The sequence below is a fragment of the Dysidea avara genome, chromosome 8 (genome assembly GCF_963678975.1).
Source record: "Dysidea avara chromosome 8, odDysAvar1.4, whole genome shotgun sequence".
Classification (NCBI taxonomy): domain Eukaryota; kingdom Metazoa; phylum Porifera; class Demospongiae; order Dictyoceratida; family Dysideidae; genus Dysidea; species Dysidea avara.
Window position 1 is genome coordinate 4,977,092 of NC_089279.1, and position 21,286 is coordinate 4,998,377.

Below are 21,286 nucleotides of genomic sequence, written 5' to 3' on the forward strand. Positions count from 1 at the left end.
TCTGCTCAGTAACAATAATAATAATAATAATAATCAATAGAACAACCAGATCGAGCCAAATAATGCAACATATACCTTTCAATGCACACAATGCTGCTGCTGCTGCTGCTGCTGCTGCTGCTGCTGCTGCTGCTGCTGCTGCTGCTGCTGCTGCTGCTGCTGCTGCTGCTGCTGCTGCTGCTGCTGCTGCTGCTGCTGCTGCTGCTGCTGCTGCTGCTGCTGCTGCTGCTGCTGCTGCTGCTGCTGCTGCTGCTGCTGCTGCTGCTGCTGCTGCTGCTGCTGCTGTTGCTTTTTAGATGATCCAAGTTAGCTAATATGAGAGCAAAGAATATCCTTTGAGACATAGTGATGGCAAATGAAGCTGCTTTATCAAGACCTTTTTGTACTGTGAGAAACTGATTTGTGACATTGTTCATTATGAGCAAAGTCACAAATCAAAGTTATTCACAGTGCACTTTTTGAGATTAACATACTCTATAGAGTAGCTATGCCAATCTTGAAAAGTGGATTCCCCTCTGAATAAGAGTGGAGAAGCTAGCCCCACCCCTTTACGTTTGATGATTGTGCATATAGCTATAAGGCAAAATTAACACAGAATTCTAGATTAAAGTGCTCTTAATTATTATATTTAACACAAATCAAGGTTTACTGGGGTAATGCCTAGCAACTTCTAAAATATTTAATTTCTGCCACTCTAGATATAGCTAAGCCAACATCCTGGTGCAAGAATTTAGTACAGCACTCTTAAACTGTAAGAATCTTAAGAATTTAATCAACAATGTAAATGTTGCAATTGATATGTATAATCCAAGCACACACATGCATGGTACACTAGTGTTTACAAAATGCAATCAGTAAGTATAATATTGCATTTTGGGTTAGCTAAGTAACCACAAAATAAGTAGATGTAAAACACTAATAGCAAGATAGTAAGAATTACATTTATAATTTAGGATGATTTGTTAAAGTTTAAGTTACTTATATGTGTATTCTTAGAATAAGGTAGTTAGATGTTTAAACAAGTGTCTATGTGTTACATTTTCTATCTTAGAATTACATATGCAGTTTAGCCTTAGAGCAATTTTCTTGAAAATAGGTTTGCAAATTCTCATTATTAGTAAACAGTTTTTGTTGTGTTACATCATTCAGGCACCACAACTGCTGGCCTCCAGACCCTAATGGTGCTGTATTAAAGGTTAACTATATCATTATGCTTATGGCTAATGTAGTTTCAAATATACTAATACTCAGAACTTTGCTGCTAGTCTGCAAACTATATGTACTCAGTCACCCTCCTGCTCCATAAGCTTGTTTAGTTCTGGTGCACCCGTGATTTTCAGAGAGAATTTCGGCTAAAAGCGTTGCATCTCTGCCACTGATATATGGTTGAAGTTAAGACAACATACAGGTATTGTTTTTATCTACTCATCATGTGCTAAGGGCATCAGTTCACAGTGCACCATCCAAATGTAAATCTCTTCTACTATGATGGTTGTTTTCATATTGATGTCCTTGAGTAAGACAGCTAGTAGTGACTGTCACTGTACAGCATGCACTTGACAGTCAGTGCTGCGGGTGTGGCAAAGGAATTCCAGTAATATCTTAATTTGCTAAGGTTATACTGTAAAGCATACAATCTCCGATACAGTAGCATACAAAACTGTGTGTGCAGTGCATTCAGCTAGTGCTAAACATCACAAAAGAATAATTGTAAAGCACCACTATACTGGCATTGTATATCTAATGATAATAAACTATGGAACACATACTATATCCAAGTTATTTAATAACTGCTAAACGCTATAACAGTTCAGTAGAGGGTAAAGTTATCATTAGAAATCATTTCACCATCTTCATTGATAAGTGTTGTCACATCCAAATATGTTGGATTATCAAAAATCTGCTTCCTGTAGATAACAAGCAATATAAGAGTTGACTCAGTGGAAAACTTTATATATCAAACAAAAGCATCAAACGTAACACCAGCAAAATACAGTGATATTTGGTCAAAATGTACAATGAATGTGTCAGAAAACAGCAAAACATGAACACACTACACATCATCATTATATTAAAAATGCACAATGTTACTATGTTTATGGACACCTACAAATAATGTAAATTTCCAGTTGCTAGGGGCAATGGTTAATAATTATGAAATTTGTCTTCTATTATACTGGCATAACTTCAAACATAATAGGAGGAAAACATGCATCAAGTATTATTCCAGTATAATAGGGAAATTTTCAATTAATAACTTGTGCAATGTTTGAGATTGAGATACTCTAATAGAGCAGTCACTTACTCTAATAAAACAGTCAGCTCTTGAGCATAATCTTGATTTTGAAATAATTTTGCTTCATGTATAATATAGGATGTTGTTTTTGAAGCATAATTGGCTGTGGCTAATTGTTCACACTGCTGAAATAAGATATAGATACACTAATAGAACTGACAGAACCGTCACTTACTCTAATGACTACTTTACTAATAATCTTGACTTTGAAACGAGAATTTTGAAAATAATAGGATTGAATTTTAAGCATTTCTCATAAACATAATAGCTAGGCTATTATAATGACAGTATTGATGTACAGTTGTGTGCATGCATGTTGCACTCACCCTACTCTATGCATGGAGACATTATTAACATCAGTTGTGTTTCCTAGCCTCTGTTTCTTAAGCGGCCACACTTGACGACTAACACGATACACACACACCAAAAATATTTGCAGTAAGATGACACCAATTGACCCACAAGCAATGCCAATTAGTAGTCCTACATGTAACATGTTGAGTAGAGTGAAATGAACTGGTAATTATAATAATACCTGGTACAAACCCGTCATCTTCTGTGAAAGATGATGATGACAATGATGTACCTATTTGAGTAATATAATAGTATACATCGTTGAAAACTATATTATTAACTTTTCATCTGACAGTTCTTCCCATTATACCCAGACAGACAAGTACAAGTGTAGTCATCATTATCATCAGTGCAACTACCGTTATTCTGACATGGGTTAGTGTCACAATAAGTGATAATGTTGTTGCAGTTCTTGCCAGTAAATCCTTCAGAACAAGTACACTTGTAGTCATCAATAAGATCAGTACAAATTCCATTATCACAAGGATTGGGAGTACAATCATATATATCAATGTCACAAGAGTCTCCAGTAAATCCCACATAACAGTCACACCTAAAGTCATTGATAAGATCAACACAAGAGCCATTCACACATGACACAGGTTCACAGTCATTTATATCAATGTTACAAATGTCTCCAATAAATCCTTCACTACATTCACATATAAAACTGTTAATATGATCTTGACAAGTTCCATTTACACAAGGATTGGGAGTACAATCATCTATGTCAATGTCACAGGTTTTACCAGTAAACCCCACATCACATAAGCGCATAAAATCATTGACAAGGTTTGAACAAGTCCCATTTATACAAGGATAAGGGATACATTCATCTATATCTTGATCACACAGTTGTCCAGTGAAGCCTGCATCGCAGTCACATACAAAACCATTAACAATATCTTGACAACTTCCATTCACACAAGGTTCTGGTAAACATTCGTTGATATCTTGGTTACACAATTGTCCAGTAAACCCCATGTCACAGTCACATCCAAAGTCATTGACAAGATCAAAACAGGTTCCATTTATACAATGGTCTGGAATGCAATCATCAACATCAATGCCACAATTTTCTCCAGTAAACCCCAAATCACAATCACACTGATAACCATTAACAAGATCAACACAAGTTCCATTTACACATGGATCTGAGAAACAATCATCAATATCTTGATCACACAATTGTCCAGTAAATCCCAAATCGCAAGCACATGCAAAACCATCAATTTGATCTAAACAAGTTCCATTTACACAAGAATCAGGAATACAGTCATTTATGTCAATGTCACAAGAGTCTCCAGTAAAACCCACAATGCAGTCACATATAAAGTCATTAACAAGGTCAACACATGTGCCATTCATACAAGGATCTTCAGTAGTGCAATCATCAATGTTTGTTTCACACCTAATTCCAGTTATTCCTTCAGGACAAGTACATATATAATTGCCTATTAGGTCAGTACAGCTTCCACCATTAAGACATGGATTATCACTGCACTCATCAACTTCAGTCTCACAATGACATCCAGTAAACCCATCACTACACATACATGTGTAATAACCCATCAATGGCATGTTTATACAACTTCCACTATTCATACACACTGCTCCTTCACAATAGTCTGTAACTTCTGAACAATCTCTTGAAGTGTAACCAGTTGGACAAGTACACATAAAATAGTTAGGAGCCGGAGTAGTACATGTTCCATTATTCATACAAGGATCAGGATCACACTGGTCAAATATTGTTTCACAATTTTCACCAGTAGAACCTTCAGGGCATAGGCATGAGTAACTAGCAAATCCATCAAGACAACAACCATTATTCTGACATGGCTGAGATGCACAGTCATTAACTCTTTCAGTGCAGTTCTTCCCTGTGAAGTCTGGTGAACAGCTGCATGTGTAGTCAAGAAAAATGTCCTGACAAGTTGCTAAATAATAACAAGGATCTGGATCACATTCATTAGTTTCATCACCACACAGTCTACCCTCATAACCTGAACTACATTGACAGGTAAAGTTGTTAACTTGATCTACACATGTTCCATTGTTTAGACATGTCACATTCATACAATCATCAATGTTGACATCACAGTATCTACCCTCATATCCTTGATCACACTGACACATAAAGTCATTCACCAGATCAACACAATTTCCATTAATACAGTCAACACCAGTACAATTGTCGATACCATCAACATCACAAACATCTCCTGTCCAAGGACTAGTACAATTACAGGTAAAGGCGTTAATACCACCTATACAACTTCCACCATTCATACAAGCCTGAGGAGGACAGTCATTAATATTAGTTGTACAGTTAGTACCAGTATAACCATCATAACATGAACAGTTATAGAAATTAATGAAGTCACTACAAATACCATTCACACAAGGTCCTGGTGGTGCACACTCATTGACCATGTCAACTTCGCACAACCTTCCTGTTAGTGGAGGAGGACATGAACATGTAAAATTGTTAATACTTTCCACACAGCTTCCGTTATTCATACAAGGATCATCATCACATCCAATAAACACTTCACAGTTAGTTCCATTGTACCCAGGAGGACAAACACAGTCTACACCACCATCAAGGGGTGTGTGTGGTACACATGTGGAGTTGGCTGGACAATTATCACACGGATCTGTAGTGGACAGAGAATAGTTGACCATGCATGTCAGGTGTATGATAGTACAAAGTTATATATATGTATACGTATACAGCAACTCAACTTACCTATCTCATGTAAAATGACAGTCACTATGTGCGATACTGTTACAATGCCAGTAGCAAGGCATGGTAACTGAAACTGATAAAGCATTCTTCTATCATAGGAAACCAGGATACGATCTGTTGTAATAGTTAGGATTATATCCTCAGAAATGGGATAAAATTCAGCATTATTTCCTATTCCATTAATAGAAAATGGTTCAAAACCACCAACTGTGGCTGGGTAGCGAGCCTCAAAATCAACCAGTACTAAGAACACATCATCAGGATTCTCAACAAGTATTAGTGCCTCGAACACAACAGTTCCAACAGGAGAGTACACGCTGACATCAAATTCATAATGAGTAGCATTGAATATTGCATAGTAGCCTATAGGGACTGAGAACAGACTTATATACACTGCACCATACCAAACCAACAATAAATTGATGTACATACACATATTTACATGATCCTAGAGGAGAGGTAGTAACTGTACTTTAAACTAAGGAATTTACAATAAATAATTAAGATGGCTTCTTCTTCAAGAATGCAGAACTAAAGCAAGGATAATAGTGTTGTTTTAGTTTGCTAACTAAAAGTTCGGTAATACGTTTAGTAGCTATAGCTAATATAACTAAAAGTTAGTGCTAATGAACATATAGGTGTAAGATGCATGCCTCCTATGTTTAAATGTATAAGATCTCAACAATTATAAGTGCAGTTAGAAATCAAAATAACCACCTAAGCATTGGTTCCACACATTTGCTCTGGACTTCAGCAAAGCAAAGTTTGAGGAGATAAAAACTATCTGTTAGAAGCAGAGTTGATCCACTGTCATCATTCAGATGATGTACATTGCATTATTAAACTAAATACCATTACATTATACATACCAAAAATCAAACCAAATAAAACTTACTAAAAGGTACCAGCAGTGTTGAGGGTAACGTGTTACATAACAATTATTACTTTTGTGGTAACAAAGTAATATAAAGAAATATGCTGTAAAAACAGGTAATAAAACTCAAGTTACTTACTTGCAAATGTAACGCGTTACCTAAGTAATGCAATTGCTGTAACAAGTCTAATATTACATAATATTATTACTTTCTTTAAGTAATGATGTTACTAATCCACTGAGTAATGCCTAGCCACTACAAAGTAACAAAGCCTACTGAATGAAGCTTATACACCAGCTTCTTACTTATAACCAAGAGTTGCACATTGTCCAATAACGTAATCATATCATGTGACAAGTGGTAGTTTCACACGTGACAGCTTAAGGCTGTGGACACAAAGTATATATGTAATATTATTATAGTTACTTTATTATATGGGTAATATGTAACTATAACTAAATAGTTCAGTTGTAAATAATATGTAATATGTAACTAGATACTTGTGTAAAAGTAACTGTCCCAACACTGAAGGTACATATAACATAAACACCAATTAAGCATATTTAAAAGAATAAATAAATTCTCACAATTCCAACTGTTTGCTGCACATCAATCTAAGTCCTCCTACCATCAGCCAAATAGAACCATTGCTGTTACCAGGGCCTGTCTATTCAACAAGTTTTTTCTATTTGGTATTTACTACTAGCAACATTAACATCCCAACTAATGATGATGTATACATTTCACACCTCTACTACAATATTGATTTTGATGGTATTAAGAAATGGAACTTAAAAAGTAGCTATAATGCATGAACAGATCTCCTAAAATTCCAACTGCCTTCAATTTCTGTAGCCTTATTCATCAGAGATATCCTCAACGTAGAGCCGTAAGTACAATTAAATGACTGGCTACAGACCCACCCAACTTATCAAACTATATAATATAGCTACTATCATTTATGCATTTTCTAGACATCAGCAGTACGATGCTTTTATTACCAAAGTAAAATTTCCTACCAGCCTTTCCAACATTAAAGACTCATGCATAGTACATTTCACAACTAAATCTACTCACCAAGCAAGCAATTATTACAGCTAAGCATATAAAAACTAGCTATAGTACTTCTACACATACCACCACTTTACCAATCACATATAGACCATGAACTATTACAATCAAACATTAACTAATTCAGAATAATCTGTTTAATCACTTTGAGAAGAATTTTATACATGTGCATATTAATAATATATGCCATGCTATTGATGTAGCAAATAATTGTTGCGCTTAAAACACCTGTGTATACATGTAGGTGCAATAATGGCAGATCTGTACAGCAAACAAGACATGTTAAATGTAATAATTGTGTGGTGGCAATTAGTTCGCAGCAAGTTCCAGGTTAATCAGTGAAAAGGTTGGTGAGTTAGCTCACTTGTGGACAGACAGACAGCTTTAGAAGGAAATAATTATACACACAATTCCCAAAAGCCTACAGTCCTTTTGGGAATCGTTTGTATACAAGTAATGTCCTGGATAGATTAGCAATGACAATGCAGTGTAATGACTTCATGTTCATATATGTAGCATCAAATTGTGTACAGTTATGTGACCATAACTCCCTCACTTGTAGTACAGTTCCTGGTATGATTAACAGACACATCATCACTAGCTCCATTAACAACTCCATAAGTTCCATTTGGACAGGTCATCACACAATGACTACTATCAGCGTCATAGTAGGTTGGGTAGTTACAACCTTGAGGATAAATGCAAGGAATTATGGTCATCCACAAACAGCAGTGACATCATTACATTATTACATTATCCTGCTGATATGTACATACACAGTTTGTAAGTTCACACTGTTTGTATGTATTTTATAGTCTCTCAGTTCTCTTATTGCCAGACTGGGTGAGGAAACCAGAAAAAGCAGTAAGGTCAATTGAGATGGCATATTCTTTCCTATACAGCATAGTAAAAACTAATGAATGGGTGGCTAAGCTTCTCTTTGCATTAATGCGTATTCATGGTATCAAAAGTCCAGCTACAAAAATATTGTTGTTTAAATGCTTGTAATTATGTAGCTTACAAGGCTTCCTTACTTGGTCATTTAAAATAATGCATTTAAAATAATGATGATATTCATAGTTATAATGTTTTGATTGTAAGTCATTCCATTTTTATCAGTGAATTCATGGTTCCTATAGATAACTATCACTGACAGATTACTATGTGTCTCTATATGTTATGTTGTCTGTGTCCACTATAGGTAACTTTATCTAGTATTTGCTTCATCCTAGGAGCACTTATATGCATTACAATTAATGTACATTTTTGCATAAAATAACGAATTTGCTGAGTTTTGATTCATTAAAATATTAAAAGTCTCTCAGCAGTTGGGGGCTGTACCCCCAGACTCCTGCTTCTGGTAACTCAATACTGCTACTGGAACCTCCTTCAAAACATCCTGGCTATGAGGAAAACAACATACGTAATCCTCTCCAACACTGATTTAGATCAGTACACCAATGCAACACACCTAGTATCATTAAAGAATCAGTTAAAAGCATAGATAATCATATACAAGTTGATGTATACTCTTTTTAGAGCATTTGACACCATGCCCCATCAACTGTTGTTTTAAAATTTACAGTATTATGGAATTGATGACAGGATACATTGCTGAGATTTTTGAATGACTGACAAGATGAAATCAAAGAGTGTAAGTATACATGTGCACATGCATTCATGTGCGTGTGCACGCATGTGTGTAGAAATAATATCAATATCTGATGTCTCACACTTGAAGGTATGTACTGTTGTAGAGCCCTACATATTTTAATTAACAATAGCATCTTATCATCAGTATGACAATATGAATTCATGGATGATTGAGTTAGTTATCAAACCATCAGAGATGAAGAGATTGGAAAATATACATTGCATTTGTGAAAACTGTTAATGTTGGACAAGTTAAGCAGTTATACAAAGTGAAGTGTACATGTTTCAGACATAAAGTCTACATACTGGTTGGCAACAAATTTGTTAATGTTAAGCTTTACTATCTAGTGATGCATAATCATCATGCACCTATCATGCATGGTTGCAGCTTTATTATAGTGATTTATACAGGTGCACCACATGATGAGGGTTAAATTTTGATTCCATGCACCTTATCAGTTTATTGATTTTGTGCGCATTGTATGCATAGCAGGAGGCTATTAATGTATACTGTGCTGCCATAGAATATATTGACATCTTCTCTAACTGTTAACATCTGTAGCTCATCCTTCAATTTCAAAAACAGGCAAACAAACAAAAAAAACAGTAGAGAACCTTGCTTCACGATTATGGGGAGCTGAGTATGTACCCAGGTAGACCATTACATAAGGTTGGCACCCAGGTGAATTTGCGTTGCCTCCTCCACTATTCGGCACCAAATTCACCAGAATTGTCGTAATTAAAATTTTTGCCATTAACCTACCATCACAGCCATTTCTTGGCCGCCACCTTGGATTTCACATCTTTTTTCATCCTGGCCTTTTTGGGGGGCCGCACTCTTTTTTTACAGCTTGGCTGTTTTGGTATAGATATCACTTCTTTTTGTATTGCAAGCCACAAAGCCAGCCATTAACTGGCTTTGGTGCTTCCTTCTAACTTGTCTTTTTTTCTTTCTGCAGGAATATTGGAACAAAGGAAGAAATGTTGTGTACAGTTTTTTGTCTGTTTAAAAATATTTGTATATTTAACAATGAAAGATGATTTTGTTTCCAACACATAATTCTACAGGTTGATTTGTTTGTAGTTGATCCCTATAAGGTAACATGTATCCAGCTGATATCTCTACAGGGTGACTTGTTTGTAGCTGATCTCTCTACAGGGTGATTTGTTTGTAGCTGAATTCTCTACATGATGGTTTCTTTGTAGCTGAACTCTCTACAAGGTAACTTCTTCTAGCTGATCTCTCTACAGGGTGACTTGTTTGTAGCTGAACTTTCAACTTGATGGTTTCTTTGTAGCTGAATTCTCTACAAGATAACTTCTTCTAGCTGATCTTTCTACAGGGTGACTTGTTTGAAGCTGAACTCTCTACATGATGGTTTCTTTGTAGCTGAACTCTCTACAAGGCTAGCTGATCTTTCTACAGGGTGATTTATTTGTAGCTGAATTCTCTACAGGGTGGTTTGTTTGCAGCTGAACTCTTTACATGGTGGTTTCTTTGTAGCTGAACTCTCTGCAAGGTGACTTCTTATAGCTGAATTATCTACACAGTGATCTTTTCATAACTGAACTCTCTACAGGGTGATTTGTTTGTAGCTGAACTCTCTACAAGATGATTTTTTTCTAGCTGATCTCTCTATAGGGTAACTTGTTTGTAGCTGAACTCTCTACAGGATGGTTTCTTTGTAGCTGATCTCTACAAGGTGACTTCTTCTAGCTGATCTCTCTACAGGACAATTTGTTTGTAGCTGAATTCTCTACAGGATGATTTGTTTGCAGCTGAACTCTCTACATGATGGTTTCTTTGTAGCTAAACTCTATGCAGGGTGATGTGGTTGTAGCTGAACTCTCTAAAGGGTGATTTGTTTGTAGCTGAACTCTCTACTGGATGGTTTCTTTGTAGCTGAACTCTCTGCAAGGTGATTTCTTCTAGCTGATCTCTCTACAATGTAACTTCTTGTAGCTGATCTCTCTACTGGGTGACTTGTGTCTAGTTGTATACTTTACAAGGTGATTTGTTTGTAGCTGAATACTCTACAGGATGATTTGTTGTAGCCAAACTCTCTGCAGGGTGATTTGTTTGTAGCTGAACTCTCTACAGGATGGTTTCTTTGTAGCTGATGTTGCTACAGGTGACTTGTTTCTAGCTGATCTCTCTACAGGATGGTTTCTCTGTAGCTGAACTCTCTACAGGGTAGTTTCTTTCTAGCTGAACTCTCTCTAGGGTGATCACTTCACAGCTGAACCCTCTACAAGGTGGCTTCTTCTATCTGATCTCTCTACAGTGTGATTTGTTTGTGGCTGAACTCTCTACAAGGTGACGTTTTCTAGCTGAGCTCTCTCTTATTTCTAGCTGATCTCTCTACAGAGTAACTTGTTAGTAAAGCTGAAGTCTTTACATGGTGGATTTTGGTTGTTAAACTCTCTGCATGAAGACTTGTTTGTAGCAGAACTTCTGAAGAGTGAATTGTTTGTAACTGAACTCTCTACAAGGTGCATGACTGGTTTATAGCTGAACTCTCTTCAGTGTGACTTGTAATGTCTGAATCACTACAGCAATATATTTGTAGCTGAACTCTCTATAGGGTGACTTGCTTGTTGCTGAACTGTCTATAAGATTAATTGTTTGCAGCTGAACTCCCTACAGAATAACTTGTAATGTAATAGAATTCTATAATGCACCTATCAATGTAATCCCTGACTACCACTAATACGGGCTGAGGTGGGGATTTGCATCACTGAAAATTACAATTCCCACCTACTGGGGAAGTACTAGCGATGCAAACCCCGACCAAGTCTCGATTTACAAACCCTGGGAATACTGGGGCTAGGAGGGGATTTGTGTGGTCGTGTGGTGTTAGTCTAGTGATGAAGTTGGTTCGAGTGGATTCTAGTATGACAGTAATAGCTAGCACCCAAGTCACTCCTTCCTAAACTGAAAGCACACACCTTTGCTGTCTAAGTGAATTTCTTTAGTGAAGACAAATCCCCACTATGTCGGGGAAATTTAGCGATCAATTCCCCCACCATCCCCGACCTTCCCCCACCCTCAGCCCTTATTAGGGTAGTCGGGCATTACATTGATAGGTCTATAATGGAGTAAATAAATTAGCCGAATGCTCTATTAGGGTGACTGTTCTATTAGAGTACTTCGGTCTCGCATTTGCTACATGGAGTTGGCTTTCGAATCATAACTCCGTGGTTTGTACTCCGATTCTTCTGTACTACTGCAAGGACTTTCTCTAAAGATTATTCCAGCTATACACCGATTTTCAGCTCATTGCTCTAAGCGGTTTGCCTAGTAGGCGTAAAAACTAATACTTTTTTATTTATAAAAATCGATTGCGTAATTGTGACACAAGTTGGGTTTTGTGTCATATCTCCATGGTCTTGATCTCGATTCCTTTCAAACCACCAAAAGGAACTCCTACGATGGTTACTCCATCTACATAGCAATTTTCAACTCATTCCATGAAGCAATTTACCCTGTAGACGTGACAACAAATCTATCTTGTTTTACGCGAATAATCGGTAATAACTCCCGTACCAATAACTCCCGTACCAATAACTCCCTCCCGTTCTTGGTCCAGTGAAGTGCTTGCTTTGGCTGAGATTGCTACAAATCGTCCTCATGCGGCTTTTTGTGCTTTCCCTCATGGGGAATTGGTAAAACCGGGAGGGGAGCGGGAGCGGGAGAGTGCTTGGTAAAATCAGGAACCGGGAATCGGGAGATCACGTGCGACTTCTCCTAAATATCTCACTTGTAATCACGTGCAAACTAAATCTCTCACTTGCTACGAACGGCAGGCGTGATTTTGCAAGTATAGCGTTGCAAGTATAGAGTTGCACGTAGCTATAGTGCGGCTGCGCATGCACAATGGAGGAAGATGTGCTATGTGTTCCTGCAGTAGAAGACGCTGTCAATAACTTGACATCTGCGGAGGCGCATAATTACTTCTCGAAAGCTATCAGTGGAAAGCTACAGATTAGTGTAGATCCTCCTGTTCAGCCAAAAGGCGGCAGCTTGTATATCTACAACCTCGGGCCTGATTCGGACAAATGGGAACAAGAGAAGAAAAAGCTAAGGTTAGGTCTAGATATTAAAGAGTATAGTTACAATATAGCTAGCTAGCTTGTCTCAGTTTAACAAAACAAGTTTACATAACTATATTTCTAGAGTCATACAGTAATTAAATAAATTGTACATTGCAATTATTATAGGTGCGATCAATACAGATGGGTACATGTAGGATCTTACAGTGTCAAACATGGAGGATGTGAATTCAAGAAAAAAAGTAGTACCATTGATCTTGATTCTTTGGATAAAAAGGGTGATAACCGATTCAGAAGATTTGAGTTCTGGGGTATCGGGCAACATTTTATGCTACACTACGTTGGGGATGACACCTTATATCAAGGATTTAGCCATCGGAACAGTAAGAATAATTCCAAGTCTTTTGTGAGATCAGCACCACATGTGAAGGATAAGGTGAGCAAAAAAAGTCTTGTGAATCAACTCACATTTATAAGCTATAGTAGTTTGCATTGTAAAGACCGTCTGAGTGTAATGTGCATAGTATAATTGATAAGGTATATAGCTATATTGCTTTTGTTTGTGTTTACATTATAGCATGTGCATGTGCATTGTGTATATGTTGTGTATAGCTCGGATGCACTGTACCTCAAGAGCAAAACTGCTAATTTTGCTCTGCTCTTGAGGCGCTTCATTTTGCTCTTTATCATATTACACTACTACACTCGTATCTTTTAAAAGTAATTGCTCAAAGCAACACTATGCCTTTTAGTTAAGCTTGGCTAAAATCTCTCTGAATTTAAAATAAACATGTATATGTTACCAAACCTATAAAGGAGGCAACATGGACATATAAAATTTGCCTACCTTTTATGACACATAAATTTTCTGCAAGAAGGTTATGTCATGAAATTCCAGTACTTTTACAAATTTGAATGGCCTATGTTATAGAATGCAAATGTTATTTGAGTGGTGAGATTTGATTTAAAGACAAAACGTGCGTATGATCATATGCAATATGCTTTTTAGATATTACAGAAAGATTCAATGAAGCCACATCGAACTGTTTATCAAGAATTAGTCAATGAAAGCAGCGGTGGACCTCAACATGCAATGCTCACACCTAGAGATCAAAATCAAGTTAGAAATTTTCGTAAGGAAGTGGATAGACATACCAGACTATCCCATGACGCAATGTTTAACACGTACCACTTGTGTCATCAACTAAAGTTTAACAATCGAAAAGGTGAACCCCTTGATTTCATACGAAAATTCTCTGTGCACCCTAATGTAATTGTCCAAATGATTGGACAGCCAATATACATCATGCATTATATTATGATGGCATGAGAAGCCACAGGATTCAACCTTTTAAACTTAATGATTTCCAGAACAAAACTGGGTCATATGCATATTACTTTAGGCAGCTTTGTTTTTACATACTGTATGTTGTAGCTAATTAACACTTTATGATTTATTAATGTGTTTTGTATACTCAGAGAATAATTATGCTTGGTGTACTGTACTTCAGTCTATCCATTGAAAGTCTGCTGGCATTCAAAGTCTGATGGGAAGTCTAATCACGTTTAGTTGAATGGATTTTAGATTGGTAGGGTGCATGAACTTTAGTATAGACTGGGGCAGAACCATGTAGCTAGGACTGGAGGCCTGTTGCTCATCATTCATTATTGTAAGACAATCCAATATGCCAAATAACTGCTGCATGTATTCACTGAAATTACCTTTCAGAAATTTTATGTCTACTAAAATAGCCACTTTGTGAATTACTGTGCTAAAAACCCACACAATACAATTTTATGCATTCACTGCTAATAACTATAAAGCTCTAATGAAAGCCTTTAATATACGGCCATCATGCAAACTTTATCTAGCTATAGCTATTTTTCCCCTCAAGCTCATAATTTACTAGTTTATATTAGTTTCTTCGTCACAGCACTGCAGGCGCTCTAGCTACGTATGTGTGTTACTTGTGACAGCAAAGATTGACACGTGATCTCCCGATTCCCGGTTCCTGATTTTACCAAGCAATCTCCCACTCCCGCTCCCCTCCCGATTTTACCAATACCGCACTCATGGGATGATAGGCCGGTGGGTATACATCATGAGGACCATCCCCAATGTCGGGCCCCTGTTTCAGCCTCTAGAGGATGCCATCCGTTTGAAGCTGATCCCTGCCCTCACTGGCCATGGTGCTTGTTCTGCCTTAGAGCGTGATGTGCTCTCTCTACCCTGCCGCCTAGGTGGCTTGGGTATTGTCAATCCTGTAGACATTGCTGATTCTCAGTTTACTGCATCTATCAAAATCACACACTCTCTGAGATCTTTGATTGTTGCTCAGAATCTACTAGCCCCTCTACCCGACGTTAGTTCTATCAAGGCTCAGATTCATCAGGATCGTCACTCTACTTTGGGGGGGGGGCTTCTACGATCAAATCTAATCTTTTGTCACAATCCCAAAGAGTTTTAGACCTGAACAGTGAACCGGGTGCTTCTGCCTGGCTGACAGCATTGCCTTTAGCAGAGCAGGGATTCCATCTGATGAAGCAAGAATTTTGGGATGCCTTGCATCTTAGATATGGCTGGAAGCTCCTGAACATACCCAGTCACTGTGTTTGTGGGGTCCCATTTTCTGCGGATCATGCTATGATTTGCAGACATGGAGGCCTCACATTTGTTTGCCACAATGCTTTGCGAAACATCACTACAGAGTGGCTTTCCAAGACATGTCATGGTGTGGCCCTTGAGCCACCTTTACAGCCACTTACTGGGGAGATCATTGCACCTACCATCAGGATGAGGCTAGGGCAGACATACATGCTAGGGGATTCTGGGGGCAGCGGCAAAGTGCCTTTTTTGACGTAAGGGTGTTTCATCCTAATGCACTGAGCTACTGCAACACCAGTGTCCCCTCTTTGTATCGACATCACGAGGCACAGAAGAAACGTGAGTATGGTGACCGTGTCAGAGAGGTTGAGCAGGCCTCCTTCACTCCCCTTGTGTTTGCAACCACTGGAGGTATGGGAAGGGAGGCAATAGTTTTCTACCATCGTTTGGCTGACCATCTATCTCGCCGCGGCTCTACTAGTTACAGTCAGACTCTGGCTTTTATCTGATGCACATTGTCTTTTTCTCTACTTCGGTCAGCTACAATGTGCATACGTGGAAGTAGGTCCATCTCGCATTGCTCCTCTGATGCCTCTCCTGAGATGGGCCGCATTGATGAGCACAGGGACTTTTAAACTTTCAGCAATCTGGTCCTTTTTATTCAATTGTCCAGCACGTGCTTTCTTTGTGCTGGGGGTGGTAGGCAAGGGCAGTCCATCCAGCCCGGGGAAAAAAAATAAAACTCCCGTACCATTCATCGGTTTTGCACCACATTTGATGCTAGGATTTGCCTTTGGACTCCCTTTCTGTGTGCCAAATTTCAAGGCGATCGGAGTACGCGTTTGCATTTTATAGCAATTTTTGCAAGTGTGCAAAAACACAAAGAATAAGAAAAAAAATGAAGAAAAAAACTGAAACTTTGGCAGCTCGTATCTCGGAAATGGCTGGAGCGATTTCCTTAAAATTTGGTATGTAAATTCCCCTGGCTGGCGGGCAATTCTCTAGCAAATTTGGTTCCAATCGGATAATGGATCACCGAGATACAAAAGTGTGAAAATGACGTTTTCTTTCTTCCTGTCAATATACCCACGGTGTGGCGCGGCGGCTTCTTGGGCCGCACGACACATTATCGTGTGTCCTGATATTTATAATTGCTTCAAAATTATTGTTCTGCCCACATGTACATTTATTACTCCCTAAAAGTGGACATGATGAGGCTATTGTGCTGAGCATTATGCTTTTGAGTAGTGCTCAAAAATCACTTAATGCTCATGAGCAATGCCAAGTAGCTAGCAATAGAGTCAGTTGAATGCTCTATTGGAGAATTTACAGTTGCCAGTCTTGCAATCTTATTTTTCTAACTGGCTGTTACATAGAGCTGACCTGACTGCTTTGTTATAGTATGATTACCACTTAGCCTGAAAGTGTTTTTCAGCCTCAAGATTCTATCTATACTCCCTGAATTTACACTGTCTCGTGGTTAAACAAAACCTCCGAGGGCACATGATGCGAGTTGACAACAGGTTGACATCAGTGTCATGCTTAGGCCATACCTATATGATCTTATGTTGCGTGGGCCCAACCGACTGCATTTTTCTTCAAATGAAATAATTTTGAAAATCACGTGTGCGGATCATGTGTTCTTAATTAAAGACAACACATCATCAACACCCTCGTGATATAGTCCAAAAGGGACTATTGAAGGTTGTCCAATGCTCTAAAATTGTAGAATACGATGGAAAAGCTCTTTTGGAGATTTGTATTTAAATCTGATGCTACTAGAAGAGTATGAAACCTAGATTTTTAACTGTGTATGTACTATTATAGCTACATTCATTATTTGCATTTTGTATGCTTGTGTTTGAAATTTTTATCATTTTCATTTTCAAACCGACCTACCTACCCAAATTTAAAATATTTTGCCCGCGCAACATAAGATCAAATAGGTAGCTATGGCCTTAGGCCAATGAAACTTGATTACCAGTTTCTCGCTCAGATTTTTGAAAATTTGATGCGGGTGGGCGGTTATTAGTCATTATTCATTATGTACAACACACATCCAAACTTGAAGATTTCTACCAAAAAACAGTGAAATCTACATTGACTACTCTTGCATTAGCTAAAGTATTGTGTGGTGTACGTTACTAGAATATTCAGTTAATTCTGTAACTCCTAAACAAGTGATTTTTCCATTAGAGTATAGCTGATTGCTCTATTAGAATAAAAGTGACTGCTCTATTAGAGTATTTCGATGTGAAATACCAATAATGAAATTCCATGCGGGTGTATCAAAAGCATGCGGGCGATGACGCGAAACTGCTAATCAAATTTCATTGGCCTTATGAGGCTTGAGGGCAGCGTTATGCATCGTTAAAATAAACAGTAAATCCTCGAGTACATCAAAACTAACCTATTACAGAGCCAACCATCACAGCAAACATCAAAACTAGCATAGTGAACACGGTCATTTCGGGTGGTACCCAGTGCTCGTTTGATTAATAACCGTCTTGGCGCCTTTTTACCAGTGTATCACGTGGCACTTAGTATAATCAGTACGTAAGTAGATTGCAGTTCGTAGCAGTACTTGGTGGTGTATAGTAGGGTAGGGTCTGCAGCTGCATGGGTCCCACAAGAACTCTGGTATCCTACCGAAGACTTGTGCACGAAAAACAGTAAATGCTTATAAAAGAGCAGTCATTGAATGCACCTACCTATATATTGCAAATGTCGATATAACCATTGACTCCAAATTCACTGTTCTCCTCCACTGCATGGCCAGATCCTAGATCAACTACTGCGGCTGTAGTTATGCAATAAGTAGAAAGGGCTATTTTGGTTTGTCGATAATTTCAGTTGCTAGCTCATCCAAGTCAGGACCACTTTTCAGCTACTTGAATTGTAAAAAGATCGAGATACTCTAATAGAACAGTCATCATAATATATTCTAATAGAACAGTCATCGCAATACTCTAATAGAGCATTCGGTATGGAATATAGCCACTGTTCTACTTTGTCTAAGCCATTACATCTATATGTTAATTGCATGTTCTCAAATCACTCAAAAGTTTCAGTGAGTCATCTGTATGGCACTGCATTGGCCTAATTGTTTATGCATATTATGCATGCATTAGTAATTACAATCCCAATGGCTTCTGTATCACAAACAACTAAGCTTTAAAAGTATAATTAGATATGGAATTGAACTAATTGGTACTGTAGTACAAAATTACCAGGATATGTTCTAACTGATTTTAGGAGGCTTTGTAAGTAAAATAGCTTCCAGATGCCATTTCAGGGCATCTATTTTCAAAAATTTCCCCTGGGGGGAGGATGCCCCCCAGGTGGCCAGACCGCTCAAAATCTCTGGGCTCCAGTTCTGTTTATAGTGATGTTATGATTCTTAGCATCACAATGTTTCTCTACATAGTCAACCAAATCTCAAGCTTTTGCTAAATACACATGCATAAATTATGTTAATTATATTATTGCATCAAATGTAGTGACAGTTTAGTAAAATAGTTGTAACTGGCCCAGACCATGCTAAATTGGGCTGTCTTTGTCTGGTATACCAATCCAGGTAGTCTATAGATGTCACTAATTACAGTGTATTGCAAGATACTTGTTACAATTTTTTGTAGTGATATCACATAAAAATGGCCAATAAAAGACTTTGTAAGAATTGGAAAGCATGTCTGCTCACCATTCAATGATTAATCTTTACATGAGTCCTATCCAGTTTACAGCTTACAACCAACATTCTAAGTCATATACAATGCATAACCTAGCAAGTCACTAGAAATGCGAGTTTGTTCTGCAGACCTTTCTCTTTTTCAGTTTTCAGTACTTGACTTGATGAATTTATTTACTGCTTTTTGACAATCCTGTGTGACTGGATTTTGGAAAAACGATCCAAATCGCACATTGGAAGTTCCGAGATAAACGGTTTTAAAGAATTGAAGCCAGCATAACTCTCCAAGGATAGCAAGCACGCGTATGAAATTTACACACAAGATGCATCAATCTGTTACCTTTCAAGCCACTTCCTGTACTTGTAGCTGCTTGTACAGTTTCCCGCCAAATAAGATAGAAAATCTGAGCAGTTGGACGAGCGAAGTAGTATCACGAGTGCTCACAAAGGGGTGGAGGCTGGGGGGTGGTGGGGAGGGCAAAAGTTAGACCTCAAAATGGAGGCAGACCACGATTGGAGTCCAGACACGAGATTACAGGGCTGTGCTGGCTCCCTAGTGGCTGATATGTAGCAAAATCAACAGAGAACACGTCTGGCCAACATTATAAGGCTGTCCACCAGTAAACCACTGACTCTTGCCAAGCCAGGTCCTTCACAAGGCCTGAAACCGCCATTTGAGCACTCCACACCACCCAGAAAAGACGTGTGTAAAAACCAGCCTCGTGTAGTTTGAGTAGTGCTGAGGGTCAAAACTTGTAGTACGATGGTGTAGCTATCCACTGGTGGTGTTAGTTTGATTTTGCCTGATGTGCGATTTGGATCGGTTCTGTAAAATCTGGTCACCTGTAGTAAAAAGATTACACAAATTTCTGTAGCTACACATGCACACACTACACATTAATTATTTGTTTTATTGTATTACTAACTTCATGCAATGCATAGTATCCTGTGTCAGTGGCTTGGGTCAAGTTCTAAAATAACATCGTAAAGTGTTTGAGCTTGTTTTGACAGATTTTTTTTTAATACTTCTATAATTGCTCAATATCAAAAGTGCATGTACACTTCATTGGTGGAAATACTTTAAGCTTTGCTACTTTACTTGTTAGTTGAGTCATTATTTTAGTATGTACTTTATCATGTATGCATTGTTGAATTCCTTCATGTGTGGCTTTCATATAACACTGAGGTATGTTAATTATAAGTTATCATTTTTTTTAAGCACATAGATAACATCAGTATAATCAGTGCATGGTGGTTTCTATCCTGCATACAATTGCAATAAACAATTATTGGGTGACCAATACTTCTTTAAAAAATCCATCTGTAGGTGTGACTTGCGTGGTCAATGACTTAGTTGTCAAACACCTCTGAAGAGTTACACAAAAGTGATACAGGACACATGACTGTTCAATTATTATTGGTGACTGACCTTTTGTTTATTAATACCAGACTTGGATACAGGTATGCCGATTGATTAATTATTACCAGTGCTCGGACTAGCCATTCTGGAACACACACACACACATGCAGAGGACTAATACAATATACACACATATACATATACAAGAAATATTCAACCACATACAAATGCTACATGAATATACAGACACAAGGGTGGAGGAGACACCTTTATTTAAAGGGGGGGGGGGGGTGGGGGGGGGGGAGGTCTTCTAGCTTGGTGATGCCATGGCCTAGCTGTAAGTCAAAAACCAAAAAAAAAGGTCACAACCTGCTGGCAGTAGTTACCCTCACTAACTACATATGTAGCTTGCTACACTGCTCCTCTGAGAATACTGTGACTGCTCCATTAGAGTATCTCTAATTATCGATGCTATTGAGCTTGGCTCTCCATCACAGCTATAGATAATTTTAGGGAGCATAATTTTTTCACAGGGCTACAGTCCCCCATCTCCACCGCCCCTGTACAGACACACAACAT

The 21,286-nt window shown here is 38.1% G+C and overlaps 2 protein-coding genes across 2 annotated transcripts; one reads left to right on the forward strand and one right to left on the reverse strand.

The window, feature by feature from the left end:
- Nucleotides 1-1,619: 1,619 nt before the first annotated feature.
- LOC136263900 (neurogenic locus Notch protein-like) lies at nucleotides 1,620-7,989 on the reverse strand. Its single transcript, XM_066058520.1, has 6 exons — nucleotides 7,905-7,989; nucleotides 5,403-5,765; nucleotides 2,932-5,310; nucleotides 2,832-2,882; nucleotides 2,623-2,779; nucleotides 1,620-1,907 (listed from the first exon to the last, which is right to left on the reverse strand). Exons 1-6 carry the CDS (start codon nucleotides 7,987-7,989, stop codon nucleotides 1,811-1,813), a joined length of 3,132 nt encoding a protein of 1,043 aa, XP_065914592.1. The 3' UTR covers nucleotides 1,620-1,810.
- A 4,717-nt stretch (nucleotides 7,990-12,706) lies between these two features.
- LOC136263902 (uncharacterized) lies at nucleotides 12,707-14,384 on the forward strand. Its single transcript, XM_066058524.1, has 3 exons — nucleotides 12,707-13,087; nucleotides 13,223-13,490; nucleotides 14,064-14,384. Exons 1-3 carry the CDS (start codon nucleotides 12,879-12,881, stop codon nucleotides 14,382-14,384), a joined length of 798 nt encoding a protein of 265 aa, XP_065914596.1. The 5' UTR covers nucleotides 12,707-12,878.
- Nucleotides 14,385-21,286: the final 6,902 nt, after the last annotated feature.

Bases quoted from the DNA above. Each gene is read 5' to 3' on its own strand.
- LOC136263902 (XM_066058524.1), top strand. From the start codon at position 12,879: ATGGAGGAAGATGTGCTATGTGTTCCTGCAGTAGAAGACGCTGTCAAT. The intron at 13,088-13,222 runs GTTAGGTCTAGA...CAATTATTATAG, and splicing joins CAAGAGAAGAAAAAGCTAAG to GTGCGATCAATACAGATGGG. The intron at 13,491-14,063 runs GTGAGCAAAAAA...TATGCTTTTTAG, and splicing joins CACCACATGTGAAGGATAAG to ATATTACAGAAAGATTCAAT.
- LOC136263900 (XM_066058520.1), bottom strand. From the start codon at position 7,989: ATGACCTGTCCAAATGGAACTTATGGAGTTGTTAATGGAGCTAGTGAT. The intron at 5,766-7,904 runs GTGAGGGAGTTA...CAGTCCCTATAG, and splicing joins TACCAGGAACTGTACTACAA to GCTACTATGCAATATTCAAT. The intron at 1,908-2,622 runs GTGAGTGCAACA...TGTTATCTACAG, and splicing joins GTCTCCATGCATAGAGTAGG to GAAGCAGATTTTTGATAATC.